This window comes from Hylobates moloch, unplaced genomic scaffold (genome assembly GCF_009828535.3).
Source record: "Hylobates moloch isolate HMO894 unplaced genomic scaffold, HMol_V3 SCAFFOLD_9, whole genome shotgun sequence".
NCBI lineage: Eukaryota > Metazoa > Chordata > Mammalia > Primates > Hylobatidae > Hylobates > Hylobates moloch.
In genome coordinates, this window is record NW_026652284.1 from 103609672 (window position 1) to 103626698 (window position 17027).

General features: G+C 38.9%; 1 protein-coding gene across 2 annotated transcripts in view; it reads right to left on the minus strand.

Annotated features, from left to right (window-relative positions):
• Positions 1 to 2603: 2603 nt before the first annotated feature.
• Positions 2604 to 17027, minus strand: part of ATAD2 (ATPase family AAA domain containing 2) — a 78275-nt gene continuing 63851 nt past the window's right edge. For both annotated transcript variants that reach the window (XM_032760367.2, XM_032760366.2), the window contains 5 exons: positions 16716 to 16859; positions 11126 to 11515; positions 8937 to 9070; positions 5982 to 6110; positions 2604 to 3928 (listed from right to left, as the gene is read on the minus strand). In XM_032760367.2, coding sequence (XP_032616258.1) covers positions 3887 to 3928; positions 5982 to 6110; positions 8937 to 9070; positions 11126 to 11515; positions 16716 to 16859 — 839 coding nt within the window. In that variant the 3' untranslated portion in view covers positions 2604 to 3886. The remainder of the gene's footprint in view (positions 3929 to 5981; positions 6111 to 8936; positions 9071 to 11125; positions 11516 to 16715; positions 16860 to 17027) is intronic.

Sequence of the window (17027 nt, forward strand, 5' to 3'; positions counted from 1 at the left end):
GCAGAAAGTACTCTCATCCTTGCCCTTCCAGAGCTTTCCTAGAAACTGTGTGCAATTCTCTATCTTATTGGCTAGAATTTAGTCACGTGGCCATATTTTGCTGCAATGGATGAAACATAATTTACCAAATGGGACTTTGTTACAAATAACGGAAGAATGGATATTAGGAGGCAAGTTGGCAATCTTTCCCTCAATGTCAGGGAGCAATCTCTTAATTACATTACTTTGAACAATAAAATATTCTGTGTATAAGGTGGGGAGTAGTAGGGAGAAGACACGAGTCTAAAATAAGCTCAATTAACTCTACGATATGTACATTTAGGGATCACTGATAGAACTGGCCTAAAAATAAATGGCAGAGTATAACTCCTCACTCCTTAAGAGTGGGCTGTTCATTGTGTGACTTCTTTTCATAGTACAGTTCAAAAGAGAAGTATAGTTCAGAAAAGATTAATTTTTCGGTGGAGAAACCTGAGAAATACTACTTAACTTGGTGATCAAAGTCAACCAATAGTCAAAAATCACATCACTAGTAGGCAACCTTGATATGACCACTTTGCCTCTGTGATCTTCCTTCCCCAAACCCATAATTCTGGTCTGGTCATGAGAAAAACATTAGACTATTCCAAAATAGGTATCTTCCAAAATATTTGCCTGGTATCCTAAATATTGTTAATGTCATAAAAAACATCCACATCCATTGGGTTGTCTTTTTCTTGTTGAGTTTTAGGAGTTATATACATTATTTGTTGAAGCACAAAGTTTCAAAATTTTGATGAAGTCCAATTTATCTAATTGCCAAACTCAAGGTCATGAAAATGTCCTTGTTTTCTTCTAAGAATTTTACTTTTAGCTATTCAACTTAGGTCTTTAATCCATTTTGTTGTTTTTTTTTTTAAATCAACTTTTAAGTTCTGGGGTAAATGTGCAAGATGTGCAGCTTTGTTAGACACAGATAAATGTGTGCCATGGTGGTTTGCTGCACACATCAACCCATTACCTAGGTATTAAGCCCAGCACACATTAGCCATTCTCAGATAGGGATCTAACTTCATTCTTTTGCATGTGAATATCCAGTTGTCTCAGCACCATCTGTTGAAGAAATGGTTCTTTCCTATTGAATAGATGTGGGCACTCTTGGTGAAAATCAAGTGACCATAGATATATTGGTTTATTTCTGGACTTTCTATTCCATTGACCTATATGTCTAACCTTACGCCTGTATTATACTGCTTTAATATATGTAGCTTTGTAGTAAGTTTCAAAGTCAGGAAGTGAGTTCTCTCCTTTTTCAAGATTTTTTGGGCTATTCAGGGTACCTTGCAATACGTCATGATTTTTAGGATTTACTTTCCTATTTTTCAAAAAAAGGCCATTAGGATTTTGATGGAAATTGCATTGAATCTGTAGTCGCTTTGGGGATTACTGCCATCTTACCAGTACTGTCTTCCAAACCATGAATACAGGCTGTCTTTCTGTTTATTTAGGTCTTACTTAATTTCTTTCGGCAACAGTTTGTAGTTATCAGTATGTAAGTTCTTATACATCCTTGGTTAAATTTATTCCTAGGTGTTTACTGTTTTAGATGTTATTATAAGTAAAATTGCTTTCATAATTTTCCTTTTGGACTGTTCATTGCTAGTATATAGAAATACAACTGATTTTAGTATGTTTTCTATCTTGTAACTCTGCTGATTTTTTTTTTTTTTTTTTTAAAGACAGAGTCTCACTCTGCCACCCAGGCTGAAGTACAGTAGTGCAATCTTGGCTCACTGCAGCTTTGACCTCCTGGGCTCAAGCTTTGACCTCCTGCCTCAGCCTCCCAGGGAATAGCTGGGACTACAAGTATGTGCCACCATGCCCAGCTAATGATTGCATTTTTTTTGTAGAGACAGGGTTTCACCATGTTGCCCAGGCTGGCCCTGAACTCCTGAGCTCAAGTTGAAGGCCACCCACGTTGGCCTCACAAAGTTCTGGGATTACAGGCATGCACCACCACATCCAGCCTGCTGAGTTCTTTTACTACCTGTAACAGATTTTTTGTGGATTCTTTAGGATTTCCTACATAATACAAAAATTAGCCGGGCGTGGTAGTATGCGCCTGTGGGCCCAACTACTCAAGAGGCTGAGGCGGGAGAATCGCTTGAACCTGGGAGGAAGAGGTTGTGGTGAGCCGAGATCATGCCATTGCACTCCAGCCTAGGCGACAGAGCAAGATTCTGTCTCAAAAAAGGATTTCCTACATATGAAATCATGTCATTTGTACATAAAGAGAATTTCACTTTTTCCTTTCTGAGTTCCTTTTGTTTTTCTTGCCTTAACTGCACTTTTGAGCAACAAATGAGAGATAACATTCAACACTGCAATTTCAGCATGGTTTTCAAACTCTGCATAGGAATGTAGACATAAGACTTGTAAAATCTGTAGAAGACATTTCAGGAAGCACTTTAGTCGTTGTACCTAAAATACATGTACCATATAAACATTCCAGTGTCAACAGCACTTTAAATTTGCACAGTAATATATGAAAGAACAGACTTTACACTTCTTTTGCACTGAATTATCTTTGCTATGTTTTAAAATACTTAAGAAATAGAAACAAATTTGACAGTTTTCACCTTTAAAATTTATTACATAAGCTACACACACAAAATGAAATCCTAGTTATAAAAGATGCATCTAGAATAATTTATAATAAACCAACAAAAATGAGAATGTGTATCTCCAGGAATACAGACATATTTAAATGTTCTCAGTGACTGGCATTGCTTTATGCATTACATAAGACAGTATCTACTAATTAAGATATTGAATTTACTGGGTTTTAGAAGGCTTTAAAAACAATATCCAGATAAATCAACAACAAAAATTCAGCTCAACTTTGAACTGCATTAAAATCCAGAATCTCTCATTTTAGATGACCATTCCTTATTCCTCTCAAAAGGTTTCCAACAGAAGCTATTTCACAAACTAATTATTAGAATGTCTTCTCCCCACTCTCCCCAAAAGCAAGTATGCATAGAAGTGCATGCTTTTAACCTTAAGAAATGTATTTTTGGTATCATTAATATAAAATTATAATATTTATATTTATAAAATTGTATATAAAAAGTATCAATAGAATATAACCTAAACACAATTTTAGAAAGATATCAACAGCTTGCAAATATAAAAACTTTGTGCTATTAAAAGGTGTTTAACAAGGTAGTTATTAACACATTTGTTGTGTATATAATTACAAAAGTAAACCAAGAAATATTTAAAATCTTTATTAACCCAAATTAGAATTATAAGAATGTTTGTCTCAAAAACAGTAACTGTGACACTCAAGTACAGAATTGTGGTGCAGCCAGAAGTTGTTTAAGAGCCCTCCCGCAAATCATGACTTGCACTCTGGCTTTTAAGTGAAGACAAGGGAATCTCAAGGCAGATGGGGGGAGGGCATTTAAAGAAAACAAAGATGACAAAAAAGATGGGAAGGACACAATGGTTAGGTAAGTTTCTTGTCTGATACAATAAACTATTTTTAGGAAGGATAAAATTAAAAGTGCTTAATACAAACAAAATTTAACGCTGCTAATTATTCTTAAGTGCCGTAAAACATTAGTTACCAAAATAACTTTATTAAGAGTTGGCCAAACTTCAACTATTATTACTATTACTACAGGGTCTTGTTCTAGCAAAGTTCCAATATTTATCAGTTATCTTACACATGACATTTATCTTAATATGTACATAAATATCAGGAAAGTTTAAATACTTTTATTTTACTATTTTAATCTTTTCCTTAAAGATGCAGGGTTTCATACTACATCAATTAGGTGGACATGACAAAAATGACTTGAATAGGAACTGAATATAAAGAATACTCGATACCATGACATCATCATCTGGAACAACTGAAGTTTTCTACCTCTTCCTCCATTTTCTAGATAAAGGGGAGGAAGAGCAAATAGTAAGTTTCAATATGGAACAAGCTAAAGAAACATTTCATTACTGTTTTTTTTCAGTAAACAACCTTAAGAATATTAATATTCGTGTATATATTTGATAGTGAAAATAAACATTCAGTTCAATATTTAAGACTGCCACATAAACTGACTTTACCTGTAGGACTTCATTATTTAAATAACTTTGAAATGAGTCTGGGGTGCATTCATCTTATGTTAAATTCAAATAGTATTATCAAGGTACTGATGTAGTTAAAGAGTTTAGTATTTTACACTTTGTAGGTATCAATATTATATATATACTACATAGTATACTTTAGTAGGTATACTAAATACTATATATATACTAATGGGTATCATTTTTATATTTTGTAGTTACCAATAATATGCATATGTATATCTTTTTTTTAAAATTTAGCACTCTCTAGTGAAATGATCTGCTATTAAAAATAATAATAAGGCCAGGCATGGTGGCTCCTGCCTGTTAATGCCAGCACTTTGGGAGGCTGAGGCGGGAGGACTGCTTCAAGCTAGGAATTTGGGACCATCCTAGGCAACACAGCAAAACCTCCATCTCTACAAAAAATTTAAAAATTAGCCCAGCATGGTGGTGCTTGCCTATAATCTCAGTTACTTGAGAAGCTGAGGCAGGATTGCCTGAGCTCAGGAGTTCCAGGTTATAGTGAGCTATGTTCTTGCCACTGCACTCCAGCCTGGGTGACAGAGAAAGATCCTGTCTCAAAAATAAATATTAATGCTCTAATTAACACTCTTAATACCTACTATAAAGGAAGATTAAGTACATAAGTCTTTTTTTTTTTTTTCATACAGAGTCTTACTCTGTCGGCCAGGCTGGAGTGCAGTAGCTTGATCTCGGCTCACTGCAACCTCTGCCTCCCAGGTTCAAGTGATTCTCATGCCTCAGCCACCCGAGTAGCTAGGACTATGGGTGCACACCACCACATCTGGCTAGTTTTTGTTGTTTTAGTAGACACGGGGTTTCACCATGTTGGCCAGGCTAGTCTTGAACTCCTGGGCTCAAACAATCCACCTGCCTTGGCTTCCCAAAGTGCTGGGATTACAGGCATGAGCCACTGTGCCTGGCTGACAAGTCTTAAAAGAAGCTATTATTCTTCATTAATACATACACACAAAAAGGGTATTCATAGTTTATGTTCCACTATTTTTTTTTTTTTTGAGACGGAGTCTCGCTCTGTGGCCCAGGCTGGAGTGCAGTGGCGCAATCTCGGCTCACTGCAAGCTCCGCCTCCCAGGTTCACGCCATTCTCCTGCCTCAGCCTCCAGAGTAGCTGGGACTACAGGCGCCCGCCACCGCGCCCGGCTAATTTTTTGTATTTTTAGTAGAGATGGGGTTTCACCGTGGTCTCGATCTCCTGACCTCGTGATCCGCCCGCCTCGGCCTCCCAAAGTGCTGGGATTACGGGCGTGAGCCACTGCGCCTGGCCTCCGCTATTTATTAAAGACACAAACTATGGCTGGGTGCAGTAGCTCACGTTTGTAATTCCAGTATTTTGGGAGGCTGAGGTGGCTGGATGGCTTAAGCTCAGGAGCTCAAGATCGGCGTGGGCAACATAGTGAAACCTCATCTCTACAAAAAACACAAAAATTAGCTGGGCATGATGGCAGGTGCCTGTAGTCCCAGCTACTTGGGAGGCTGAGGCAGGAGGATCACTTGAACCTGGGAGGTGGAGGGTGCAGTGAATGAGTTGAGATCGCACCACTGCACTCCAGCCTGGGCGACAGAGACCCTGTCTCTAAATAAATAAATAAATAAATAAACAAACAAACTAAGTTCTAGATTGAAAAAATACTAAACTCACTTGCATTTAGAAATAAGTCATAATCCATATATTAAAAATGATCTTTATGGAATGGGACATCAACTTTGGAAATAGAAAGATGGTCTTTAAGTTCTTACACAGATTAAATAAAGCCTCAACAATCCTACATAAGTGATATAGTAATGTGACCATAAGAGCATTTGTAAAAAGTTTCCACTCAAGAGTTTACCTGAATAAGTGATGTTTTATCATAGTCCTTGCGATGCCGATAAATACATTGGCTGATTACTGCATACAAATTTTCCAACTGAAATATGTTGTAGTTTCGACTTTTTTTAACAACAGTTTTCAAAAGATTCTAAAAGAAAATATGAGTGTCAGTGTGTGAGAGAGAAACTTCCTCAGACAAGATACTTAATTTAGAAGGTTTGGGGAATTATTACAAGCCTGACAGAGGGTAGACCAAGCCATCTGATGACACAGGGCAGCCTCTGGCAGTGGCTCTGACATTTAAATGTACTTAAGTCTAGCTATAATCCTGGCCTTGACCTTGAGTAACTCATATTCTAAAAACTACAGCTGAGGGGATTGCCAATTCTACATCTAGCCATAAGCATCTACAAACAAATTAAAAACTAACCTCAATTTAGATTAACAGGAGAAAAGCAAAGTTTTTTTGCAGGAGATTTTATGATAGTATAAGTAGATTTTAACTAATTTTATTATGTGAAACTAAAAAAGATACTACATAAATGGTGAACTACCTCACCACTTCAGGGTTCTTATATAAAAAGGATTTTCCATCTGCTAAGTGTTTTTTTCTCATGACTAAAATGGTGGACTTACTGGATTTCTGTAATTCTTCAAGTCTGGCCCTTCCAGAATATGCTGCCATTACCTCATAATTAACAAAAACACACCATTATAGTTAAGTAAAAACCAACTAAAATGGCCATAGGTAATGGTCATAAAAACAATGTATGGGACCAGTAATTTAGATCAGCAAGTTAAAAACTGCGATTTAATACATTAGTCACCTCCAACTACATCCTTTATGCAAATTATTCTATAGCAAGTATATCCTCTCATAAAAGGCCATTATTTATTGCATGCCTAATGGATATATGGTACTATTACATAGTCTATTTTGATGGGTTATATTATCAGAAAAAGTAAAAATTGAAATAGTCTCAGTAATGAATTTAATTGACTCTGAATGACACACATGTATACTGAGCAGAACAAAACTGTAAAATTTATAAAAATTAAGTAGAATAATAATTACTACTCTTAACCCCAAACAACATAACACGGTGAACTTACACACAAGTTCCTGTTTCAGCACTAGGAATACATTTCACTGTCATGAGATTTACATGGGCTTTCAGTTCCACACATATTTTTTAATAGAGTTTTTCAGAAAGACCACAGTTTTTTGAGAGAAACTACTCCAGGAATACTGCTGCTTCCTTCTCTAAGAAGTGTAGACATCAAGTTCTTATTAGCTCTGCTACATTCAAGAAAAAGGCTTTCCTAAGTTCATTAGTACTAACAGGTTCACTTTGTACTTAAACAGGGCAGATTTCCCTCTAAAATGCCAAAACTCTTATCTGTATTACAAATAATGTATCTTTGATAAACGTATAATGTTTTCAGACTTGAAATGTGGCCAAAATAAAACAGGTAAATTGGAATTGGGATGCGAAATGTTTTTACTTTTGAAGGAAAAGGGCAAGAAATCAATCTTATTTCAAATATATTAAGGCAGCTATAACACATCCAAGTTGTTGGTTGAGGAGATAAGACTGTTGTTTAGGTGTGTCAGGGTGTGGGGTTCCAGATGTAGGATCACCGTTACAGAGGTGATGGCTATTCCAAAAGTACAGAATAATAAAGCAAATGATCAGAAAAACCCTGAGGAGCTTACAAAAGTAGTTGAAGGCAAGGATGATTTAAGGACACAACAGTCAAGGAAGAAGAGTTATCTATTGTGTCAAGTGTTACAGATATGGCAAGAAGAATTCAATTTAACAAAGGCAAGTATTATTAGCTATTAGGATGTCATTTTATTACAGTGGTCAGGATGAAAATTGAATTTAGGGGAACAGGCAGGGGAATAGAATGAGCAACAGACAACCTGACGGCTATCAGAATCACTTAGCTATTTTCTCTCTGATTCCCACCACAGATCCTTGGATATAATTCTTAATTTTGGGCCAGGCATGGTGGCTCATGCCTATAATCCTAGCACTTTGGGAGGCTGAGGCGGGAGGATTACTTGAGCTCAGGAGTTCAAGACCAGACTGGGCAACATAGTGAGACTTTGTCTGTTTTTTTAAGAATTAAAAATCTATTTTATATTAAAAGATAATAGTAATAATTCTTTTTTTTTTTTTTTTTTTTTGAGAGAGTTTTGCTCTTGTCACCCAGGCTGGAGGGCACGATCTCGGCTCACTGCAACCTCCGCCTCCAGGTTCAAATGATTCTCCTGCTTCAGCCTTCCTAGTAGCTGGGAATACAGGCACCCAGCACCACACCTAACTAATTTTTTGTTTTATCTATCATTATTTATTTTTTTTGAGACAGAGTCTTGCTGTATCGCCCGGGCTGGAGTGCAGTGGCACAACCTCGGCTCACTGCAAGCTCCACCTCCCGGGTTCACGCTATTCTCCTGTCTCAGCCTCCCGAGTAGCTGGGACTACAGGCACCAGCCACCACACTCAGCTAATTTTGTTTTTGTATTTTTACTAGAGATGGGGTTTCACCGTGTTAGCCAGGATGGTCTCAATCTCCTGACCTCGTGATCCGCCCACCTCGGCCTCCCAAAGTGCTGGGATTACATGAATCATGGAAGGCATGAGTCACTGCGCCCAGCCTAATTTTTTATTTTTAGTAAAGACAGGGTTTCACGCTGTTGGCCAGGCTGGTCTTGAACTCCTGACTTCAGGTGATCCGCCCACCTCAGCCTCCCAAAGTGCTGGGGTTACAGGCGTGAGCCACTGTGCCTGACCTATTCTTAATTTGGAACAGGGGAAGGAGAAGAACAGTAAAGGGAAGCTTGGAGGAAAAAAAAGTTTTACTTTTTCATGTAAATCCCATGTAGCCAGAATGCTACTAGTCACAAGCCAGTGTTTGGGGATTACTAATCTGCAGAGTAAAAGCATTATGATTTCAATTTACATACTTTTAATCGCTCATGATCCACAACAAGTGAGGGTGTAGGCTGAGAAAGAATTGCCAAAGCCTTTTCAACACTGATGAGCTGCTGCTGTTGTACCTGGGAGCGTCTAGCTCGAGTCATTCGCAGAACACACATTTCTAGAATGAAAAATCAAATGATTATTATTTGGTCCATAGATACTATGATGCCTAAAATAAACAATAATATTAGGCAGATTAAACAGGGCATGTTTACTAAGGACATAAACAGCAATTCTGGCTTATTAACTCGTTCTAAGATTAAGATACTGCCACTCATACACTCAAAAATTAAGGACAGTTTGAGAAGTATGTTTCATACTGAGTATTTCAAGGGGATTCTCAACAGGTTAGAAAGTCTTCTACTTGAGCACAAGACACACAACTGAAAAGCTAGAAGGGACCTCAATAATCTAGAACAGGGGTTGTAAAATACCATCCATGGTCAAAATCTGGCCTACCACTGTAAATTACATTTTATTAGAACACAGCCTGCCTGTAATCCCAGCACTTTGGGAGGCCAAGGCAGGTGAATCCCTTGAGTCCAAGAGTTCAAGACCAGCCTGGGCAACATGGAAAAACCCCATCTCTTAAAAAAAAAAAAAAAAAAGTTGCAGTGAGCAGAGATCATGCCACTGAAATCCAGCCTGGATGACAGAGCAAGACTCAAAACAAACCAACCAACCCAGCCATATCCATTTTATCTACTGTCAATGTAGTTTTCCCAGCAGGGTTGAGTAGCTGTCACAGAGACCAAGATTGTACGGGCCCCTGTGTAGGCTAAAGTATTTAACTATCTGGTATTTGGTTCTTTAAAGAAGTCTGCTGATCCATGATTTAGCACAATACATTCAATGATAAATGAGAAAAATAAGGCCAGGAGAGGTGAAGAGACTTTTCTTTCTTTTTTTTTTGAGATGGAGTCTTTCTGTCACCCAGGCTGGAGTGCAGTAGCATGATCTTGGCTCACTGCAACCTCCGCCTCCGCCTCGTGGGTTCAGGCGATTCTCCTGCCTCAGCCTCCAGAACAGCTGGGACTACAGGCAGGAGCCACCACGCCCAGCTAATTTTTGTATTTTTAGTAGAGACGGGGTTTCACCATATTGGCCAGGCTGGTCTCGAACTCCTGACCTCGTGATCCACCCACCTCAGCCTCCCAAAGTGTTAGGATTACAGGCTTGAGCCACCGCGTCTGACCGTGAAGAGACTTTTCTAAGGATATACATCTAATTGTTGTGAGAGCCAGGATAAGAACCCAGACTTCTTGATATCGAAGCAAGTACCTGTACCGCTAAATAGTATTCTTTTTAAAAAGAAAACGATAAAAGAAAAAACAAATCTGATTCAAACCAAAACATATTATACAGCCAGAAGATTAACATTTAAAATATTCACACTAGAAAGTATATCCTAGTCTATTATTGCTAATTACTCAAATACACTTAGAACTCATGTCAAAGAAGCCCTTGCAAAAGCCTTGCATTCAGTGTATCAGCCACTAAAAAAAAAAGTCCATTAACTGAGTCAATGCTTATTTTTGACCAAAATAAATGTTTGGCCCCATTACCCACTATTTTGCTTTGTATAATTAAATAATGTTTGGCTTTTCTAGAATCCAAACAAATCTACTGTCAAGGGCTCCAGAAGATCCAAATGAGGACAATTCTAAATAGAAAATTTGGGGAGCAGGATCAGTGGAATAAATATAAATAATCTTGGACTTAACCTACAATAAGGGATAGAAAAATGATCGGGGTAAGAGTTGTTCATACCACTCAGCAAGAATCATAGCAGACTCTTACCTTGCTTAAAAATGAAAGGGTATCATATGCTTTAGTTTGTTACATTTAATCTTCAAAATACCTCATTACCAAGCAACTATCTTATCTACCCCAATTCTGCAGATGAGCAAACAGGCTGACAAGTTAAGTATCTTGCCAAAGGTCACAAGCTACTAAGTAGTGAACTGGAGGCTCAAATCTAGGTCTGTTTGATGCCACAGCTTGTAACTATCCTTACTAGCTCAATAGTAAAGATAATGCTATTGTTTTCTAATTAACTAACATCTGCTCTGAAAGGCAAGCAAAAAGCAATAAACTAAGATGCAATTAGGTGTTTAGAAACTTTGAAATATCTTTTAAAATTAGTAGATTATTTTAATTGAAAAAGACGTACCTTTTCCTTCATTTTCATCAGAAATATGTATTATCTGAGAGCTAGAAGCATCTTCATTGCAAGCAATCTTGTCTCTCAATTCTGTACATGCTGTAGTCTTCCTAGAGTCTTCAAGCTCATTCTCGATATTACAAGTATTTGAATTATTTCTCAATTCCAGTATGCTTTCAGAGGCATTTTGCTGTTTTTCATTTTCTTCCACTGAAGACTCTCCTGTGTTTCCGGTCTCATTATGATCTACACTTGTGTCTTGAGTTTCCTCTGTATCACTCTCAATTTTGTGGTCCATGGCATTCTGGCTATCATCCTTTGCCTGTGAAATCTTCCTTCGCTTTTTTATGGTGCCTAAGTACCAGTTTGACTTTTTGCGAATTTTCCTCTTCAACTGAGCTTCAAGAAATTTAAAGAAAAATGATGAAAGAACATTCAAGCATTTTCTAAAATTCAAAGAGTGAAAAGCCCTGATATATGAAAGGATAAATAGTGAGAAACCACAGTAGTTTTGTATGATTAAAATACAGAAACAAGAATAGAGCATACTGTGAGAAGGTGGAGAAGTGGGTAAGGCCCAGATCATAAAATGGTAAAAAATTTTGATTTTATCTTGAATTTTTTTTTTTTTTTTTGAGACGGAGTCTCGCTCTGTTGCCCAGGTTGGAGTGCAGTGGTGCAATCTTGGCTCACTGCAAGCTCTGCCTCCCGGGTTCACGCCATTCTCCTGCCTCAGCCTCTCCAAGTAGCTGGGACTACAGGCGCCCACCACCACGCCCAGATAATTTTTTGTATTTTTAGTAGAGACGGGGTTTCACCATGTTAGCCAGGATGGTCTCGATCTCCTGCCCTCGTGATCCGCCCGCCTCGGCCTATCCTGAATACTTTAAATCTTGAATAATTTTAAGGAGGGTACTGACACGATCTGTCTAATGCATATTTTGCAAAGATCACTTTGGCAGCAGTATGAGAAATGGACTGGAAGAACGACAAGACTTGAAATAGGCTACACGTATTGAGCATTTATCATATACTAGAAACTATCTTACTACATTGCCTAGACTGGAGTGCAATGGCTATACAGAAGCACAGTCTTGGTGCACTACAACCCCCAAACTCCTGGGCTCAAGTGATCCTCCTACCTCAGCCTCCTGAGTAGCTACAACTATAGGTGTATGCCACTGCATCAAGCATATACTAGGAATTCTTCTAAGCCCCTTATGTATGCTTACTCATTAAAATTTAATTTAACCTGGCGGGGTGCGGTGGCTCACGCCTGTAATCCCAGCACTTTGGGAGGCTGAGGTGGGTGGATCATGAGGTCAGGAGATCGAGACCATCCTGGCTAACACAGTGAAACCCCATCACTACAAAAAATACAAAAAAATTTGCCGGGCATGGTAGCCGGTGCCTGTAGTCCCAGCGACTCACAAGAGAATGGTGTGAACCTGGGAGGCGGAGCTTGCAGTGAATCGAGATCATGCCCTGACGCAACTCCGTCTTAAAAAAAAAAAAAACTTCACTTTAACTCAATGAAGTTTGCTACCATTTTCATCATCATTTTACAGATGAAGAAACTAAGGCACAGAGAGGTTAAATATTCTGACTAGACTAGATGCAGTATAACCACACAGCAGTAGTCCTGGAAAGAAGTGGTAAAACTTTTAGGTAATAGAAATGACAAAGGAGAATGAAAGATTACCTTTCTCCCCGGTGGCTTTTTTTTTTTTTTTTTTTTTGAGACACGTTCTTGCTCTGTCACCCAGGCTGGAGTGCTGTGGCATAATCAATAGCTCACTGCAGCCTTGAACTCCTGGGCTCAAGCAATCCTCCTGCCTCAGTCTCCCAAGAAGGTAGGGCTACAAATGTGTGCCACCATGCCTGGCCAGTGTTTTGTTTGTTTTTTAGAGATGGAGTCTTGCTCTGTTGCCCAGGCTGGTCTTAAACTCCTGGCCTCAAGCAATCCTACCACCTTGGCCTCCCAAAGTGCTGGGATTACAGACATGAGCCATAGTGCCTGGCCTCTGTCCCGTGATTTTCTTAATGGTGTTTGGGAACTTGTCTGCTGCCTCTTGGTTGTCAGAAGCTGCTTCTCTTGTTATCTTGATTTTTTTTTGAGATGGAGTCTTGCTCTGTCACCCAGGCTGGAGTGCTGTGGTGCGATCTCGGCTCACTGCAAGCTCTGCCTCCCGGGCTCATGCCATTCTCCTGCCTCAGCCTCCCGAGTAGCTGGACTACAGGTGCCCACCACCGTGCCCGGCTAATTTTTTGTATTTTTAGTAGCGATGGGGTTTCACCGTATTAGCCAGGATGGTCTCGATCACATGACCTCGTGATCTGCCCACCTTGGCCTCCCAAAGTGCTGGGATTACAGGCGTGAGCCACGCGCCTGGCCCTATCTTGATATTTTTTAAGCCAAACCTCTTTCTAAAATTATCAAACCATCTTTTGCTGGCATTAAATTTCTTCTGCTTTGTCATACAATGACTTCATTTTTTCTTGAATTGTATTAGAGTCTACAGGTATGCCTTTCTTATAGCAATCTTGCATCCAGATAAAAGCTGCATTTTCAATATCAGACAAAAGGTATTTCACAAAAAGTACAAAGTTTTTGCATCTGCTAGTGTAGCTGCAACAACAGCTTCAGAAATTTCCTTCTTTTCTTTATTTTTTGACAGTCTCACTCTATTGCCCAGGCTGGAAGGCAGTGGCGCGATCTCGGCTCACTGCAACCTCTGCCCCACTGGGTTCAAGCAATTCTCCTGCCTCAGTCTCTTGAGGGCTGGGATTACAGGAGGAGCTGGGATTATAGGCGTGCACCACCATGACCAACTAGTTGTTGTATTTTTAGTAGAGACGGGGTTTCACCACGTTGGCCAGGCTGGTCTGGAGCTCCTGACCTCAGGCAATCCGCCCACCTTGACCTCCCAAAGTGTTGGGATTACAGGCGTGAGCCACTGCGCCTGGTATTCTTTTCTTTCTTTTGAGACAAGGGTCTCACTTTGTTGGCCAGACTGGAGTGCAGTGATGCAGTCTGGCTCACTGCAAACTCCACCTCCTGGGTTCAAGTGATTCTCATGCCTCAGCCTCCCCAGTGGCTGGGATTACAGGCACTCTCTACCACGCCTGGCTAATTTTTTTTATTTTTAGTAGAGGCGGGGTTTCACTGTGTTGACCAGGCTTGTCTCAAACTCTTGACCTCAAGTGATCCACCCGCCTCAGCCTCCCAAAGTGCTGGGTTTACAGTTGTGAGCCACCACGCCTGGCTCTTTATTATTGTTTATAATGGTCCTTATACTGGATTCATTTGTCTTGAAAGGGCAGGATACTACAGCTGCAGACCTCAATCTATGGTATATATCAAACAATTCAACTTTATCTTAGAAAGTTATGACTTTCTCTGCTTCTTGGGAGCACTTCCAGCATTACTAGTGGCACCTCCTAGGTGTCCTATGGTGTTACTCAAGGTTTTTTGTACTATACTAAACACACAAAAAAATACTTGAGAACCGCAAATCACTTTTTACTGCAATAAGCAATTTACTGGAGAGGCCAACTGCTCACCGCATCACAAATCGTTTTAAGCAGATACTCACGAAACTTGAGCTCACCACAACAGTAACAGGAGGTGGCTCCGAAATTACGGTAGTAAAGTTATGTACTACAGTAAATTTTATGCAGTTGTGATTTAATACTGAATCTTTACATTTGTTTACATTTCTCTTGACTGCAAATGGTGCTATGTACAATCTGTGTTTGTGTGATAAGTTTTGATAAATCTTAACTTTTTAAAATAGACTTGTGTATATTTTATGGTGGTGATAAAATAGACTACTGTTTATACATATTGTATGCATCTGTGACATACCTAATTTTTTCACTATTTCTAGGCTATGTGATTCAATCTGCAAGTTTTTTCAAACTGTTGCAAAGCTCCAAAAAAATTTCCAAGATATTTATTGAAAAAAATCCACACATATGTGGACCTGTGTACCTTAAACTTGTATTATTCAAGGGTCAATTGTACTCAGAACATAAACATGAAATGAATATCCACCAACAGAAGAAACTCACATAATCAGCACCCAGATTGAGAAACAGAATATATACTAACATTCCAAATCACCTTTATTCTAATTCTAGTCATAATATCCTAAAAAGTAAGCAGTATCCTGATTTATAACACCATGGATTAGTTTTGCCCATTTTTGACTTCATACATATATAAAAATTTTAAATGTATATTTTAAAATTTATTTCACATGTGAATGTATCTAGGATTCACTCAACATTGTTTAGGAGGTTCGTCTATGCTGTTATATGTAGTTGGCGTTTAACGATTCTCACTGTATAATAATTCATATCTTTCCATTCTACTGGTAATGGGCATTTGAGTTACCCCCAGTGTTGAACCATGACTTTTAATGGCAAAACCACAACCACTTTTGTACCAACCTAATATTATGAATATTGCTTCTTTGAATATTCTTGTACATGTCTTTTGGTGGACACAAAATATGTAATCCTGTTGGGTATCTATCAAACGACTGTTTTAAGGTAGCCAATTTCCATGTCATCAATTTATATATTCTTGCTTAAAGCTGATTTGACTGTCAGCATTCTAGTAGTGAAGGCCTCTTGCTAATTTTCTTCTCTTCTCTTTCCTTTCCCAGCTGCCTCCTCCCATTTTTTCAAAAGAAGGGCTTATTCTTTATCTATCTCAAATCAATTACCCGAGGATGGACAAACTTGCAATACAATAGAAGGTTCAACCCCAGCAAACACCGCTAACCCTAACCTTAACACACACACAGAGATCTAAAAAGGTAGTGACGAATGGCCAGGCGCAGTGGCTCACCCCTGTAATCCCAGCACTTTGGGAGGCCGAGGCGGGTGGATCATGAGGTCAGGAGATCAAGACCATCCTGGCTAACACGGTGAAACCCCATCTCTCTTAAAAAAAAAAAAAAAAAAAAAAAAAAAATTAGCCAGGAGTGGTGGCGGGTGCCTGTAGTCCCAGTTACTCGGGAGACTGAGGCAGGAGAATGGCATGAATCCGGGACGCAGCGGTTGCAGTGAGCCAAGATCGCACCACTGCACTCCAGCCTGGGTGACAGAGCGAGACTCCGTCTCAAAAAAAAAAAAAAAAAAAAAAAAAGAATAGGAATTACAGTGCTAAAATCTGGGAAAACAAATGAATAACAGAGGCTGAGAAGCTGAGCAGTCTGACAAAGGGGCTTAAAGAACAAAAATTGGAATTAGAGGTCTGCCAAGGAAGACAGGCCTTAGAAAACCCTACAGGCTTTGAATAGGTAACGTGGAGTTACCTTCTAAGAATAAGGGGGAGTAGGAAATAGACCAGAATTTACAGACATCAGTTTCAAATCAAGACAGTCCACAATTAGATGGTGACTTCTGGGTTGCAAGTGGTACATTAAAAACTTGGATTTATTTCAAGAATGCAAAGTTGTCTTAATAGTAACAAAATCAAGGTAATTCACTGCATTAACACATATAAAGGAAAATAAGGGAGAAAGTTAATGGTATTAGAAAAGAATAAAGTTATAGTTTCATAAATGAAAACTACTTGAGTACTTACCAGGAGTGCTGCAAGCCATGGGAGTACTCGGTGTCTTTAGCTTTTCATTCTGCTCTGGGTCTGATCTTTTATCACCAACAAGAGTGGAATTTTGCTTTGGCATCACATGGTAGTAAGACGGGGCATATTTGGAGGAGCTACAACCTTATAAATAGATATGTGGGATGTCAAAAGGATTTCCAGATTTCAAAATTACATGAAGGATTAACTAAAAGTACAAAATACATCTGAAGCATCCTTTTCAGATGCTTCTGAAATTCATATATTCTGAAATTCATTCATAATATTAAGTTGGTACAAATCAACCAAACC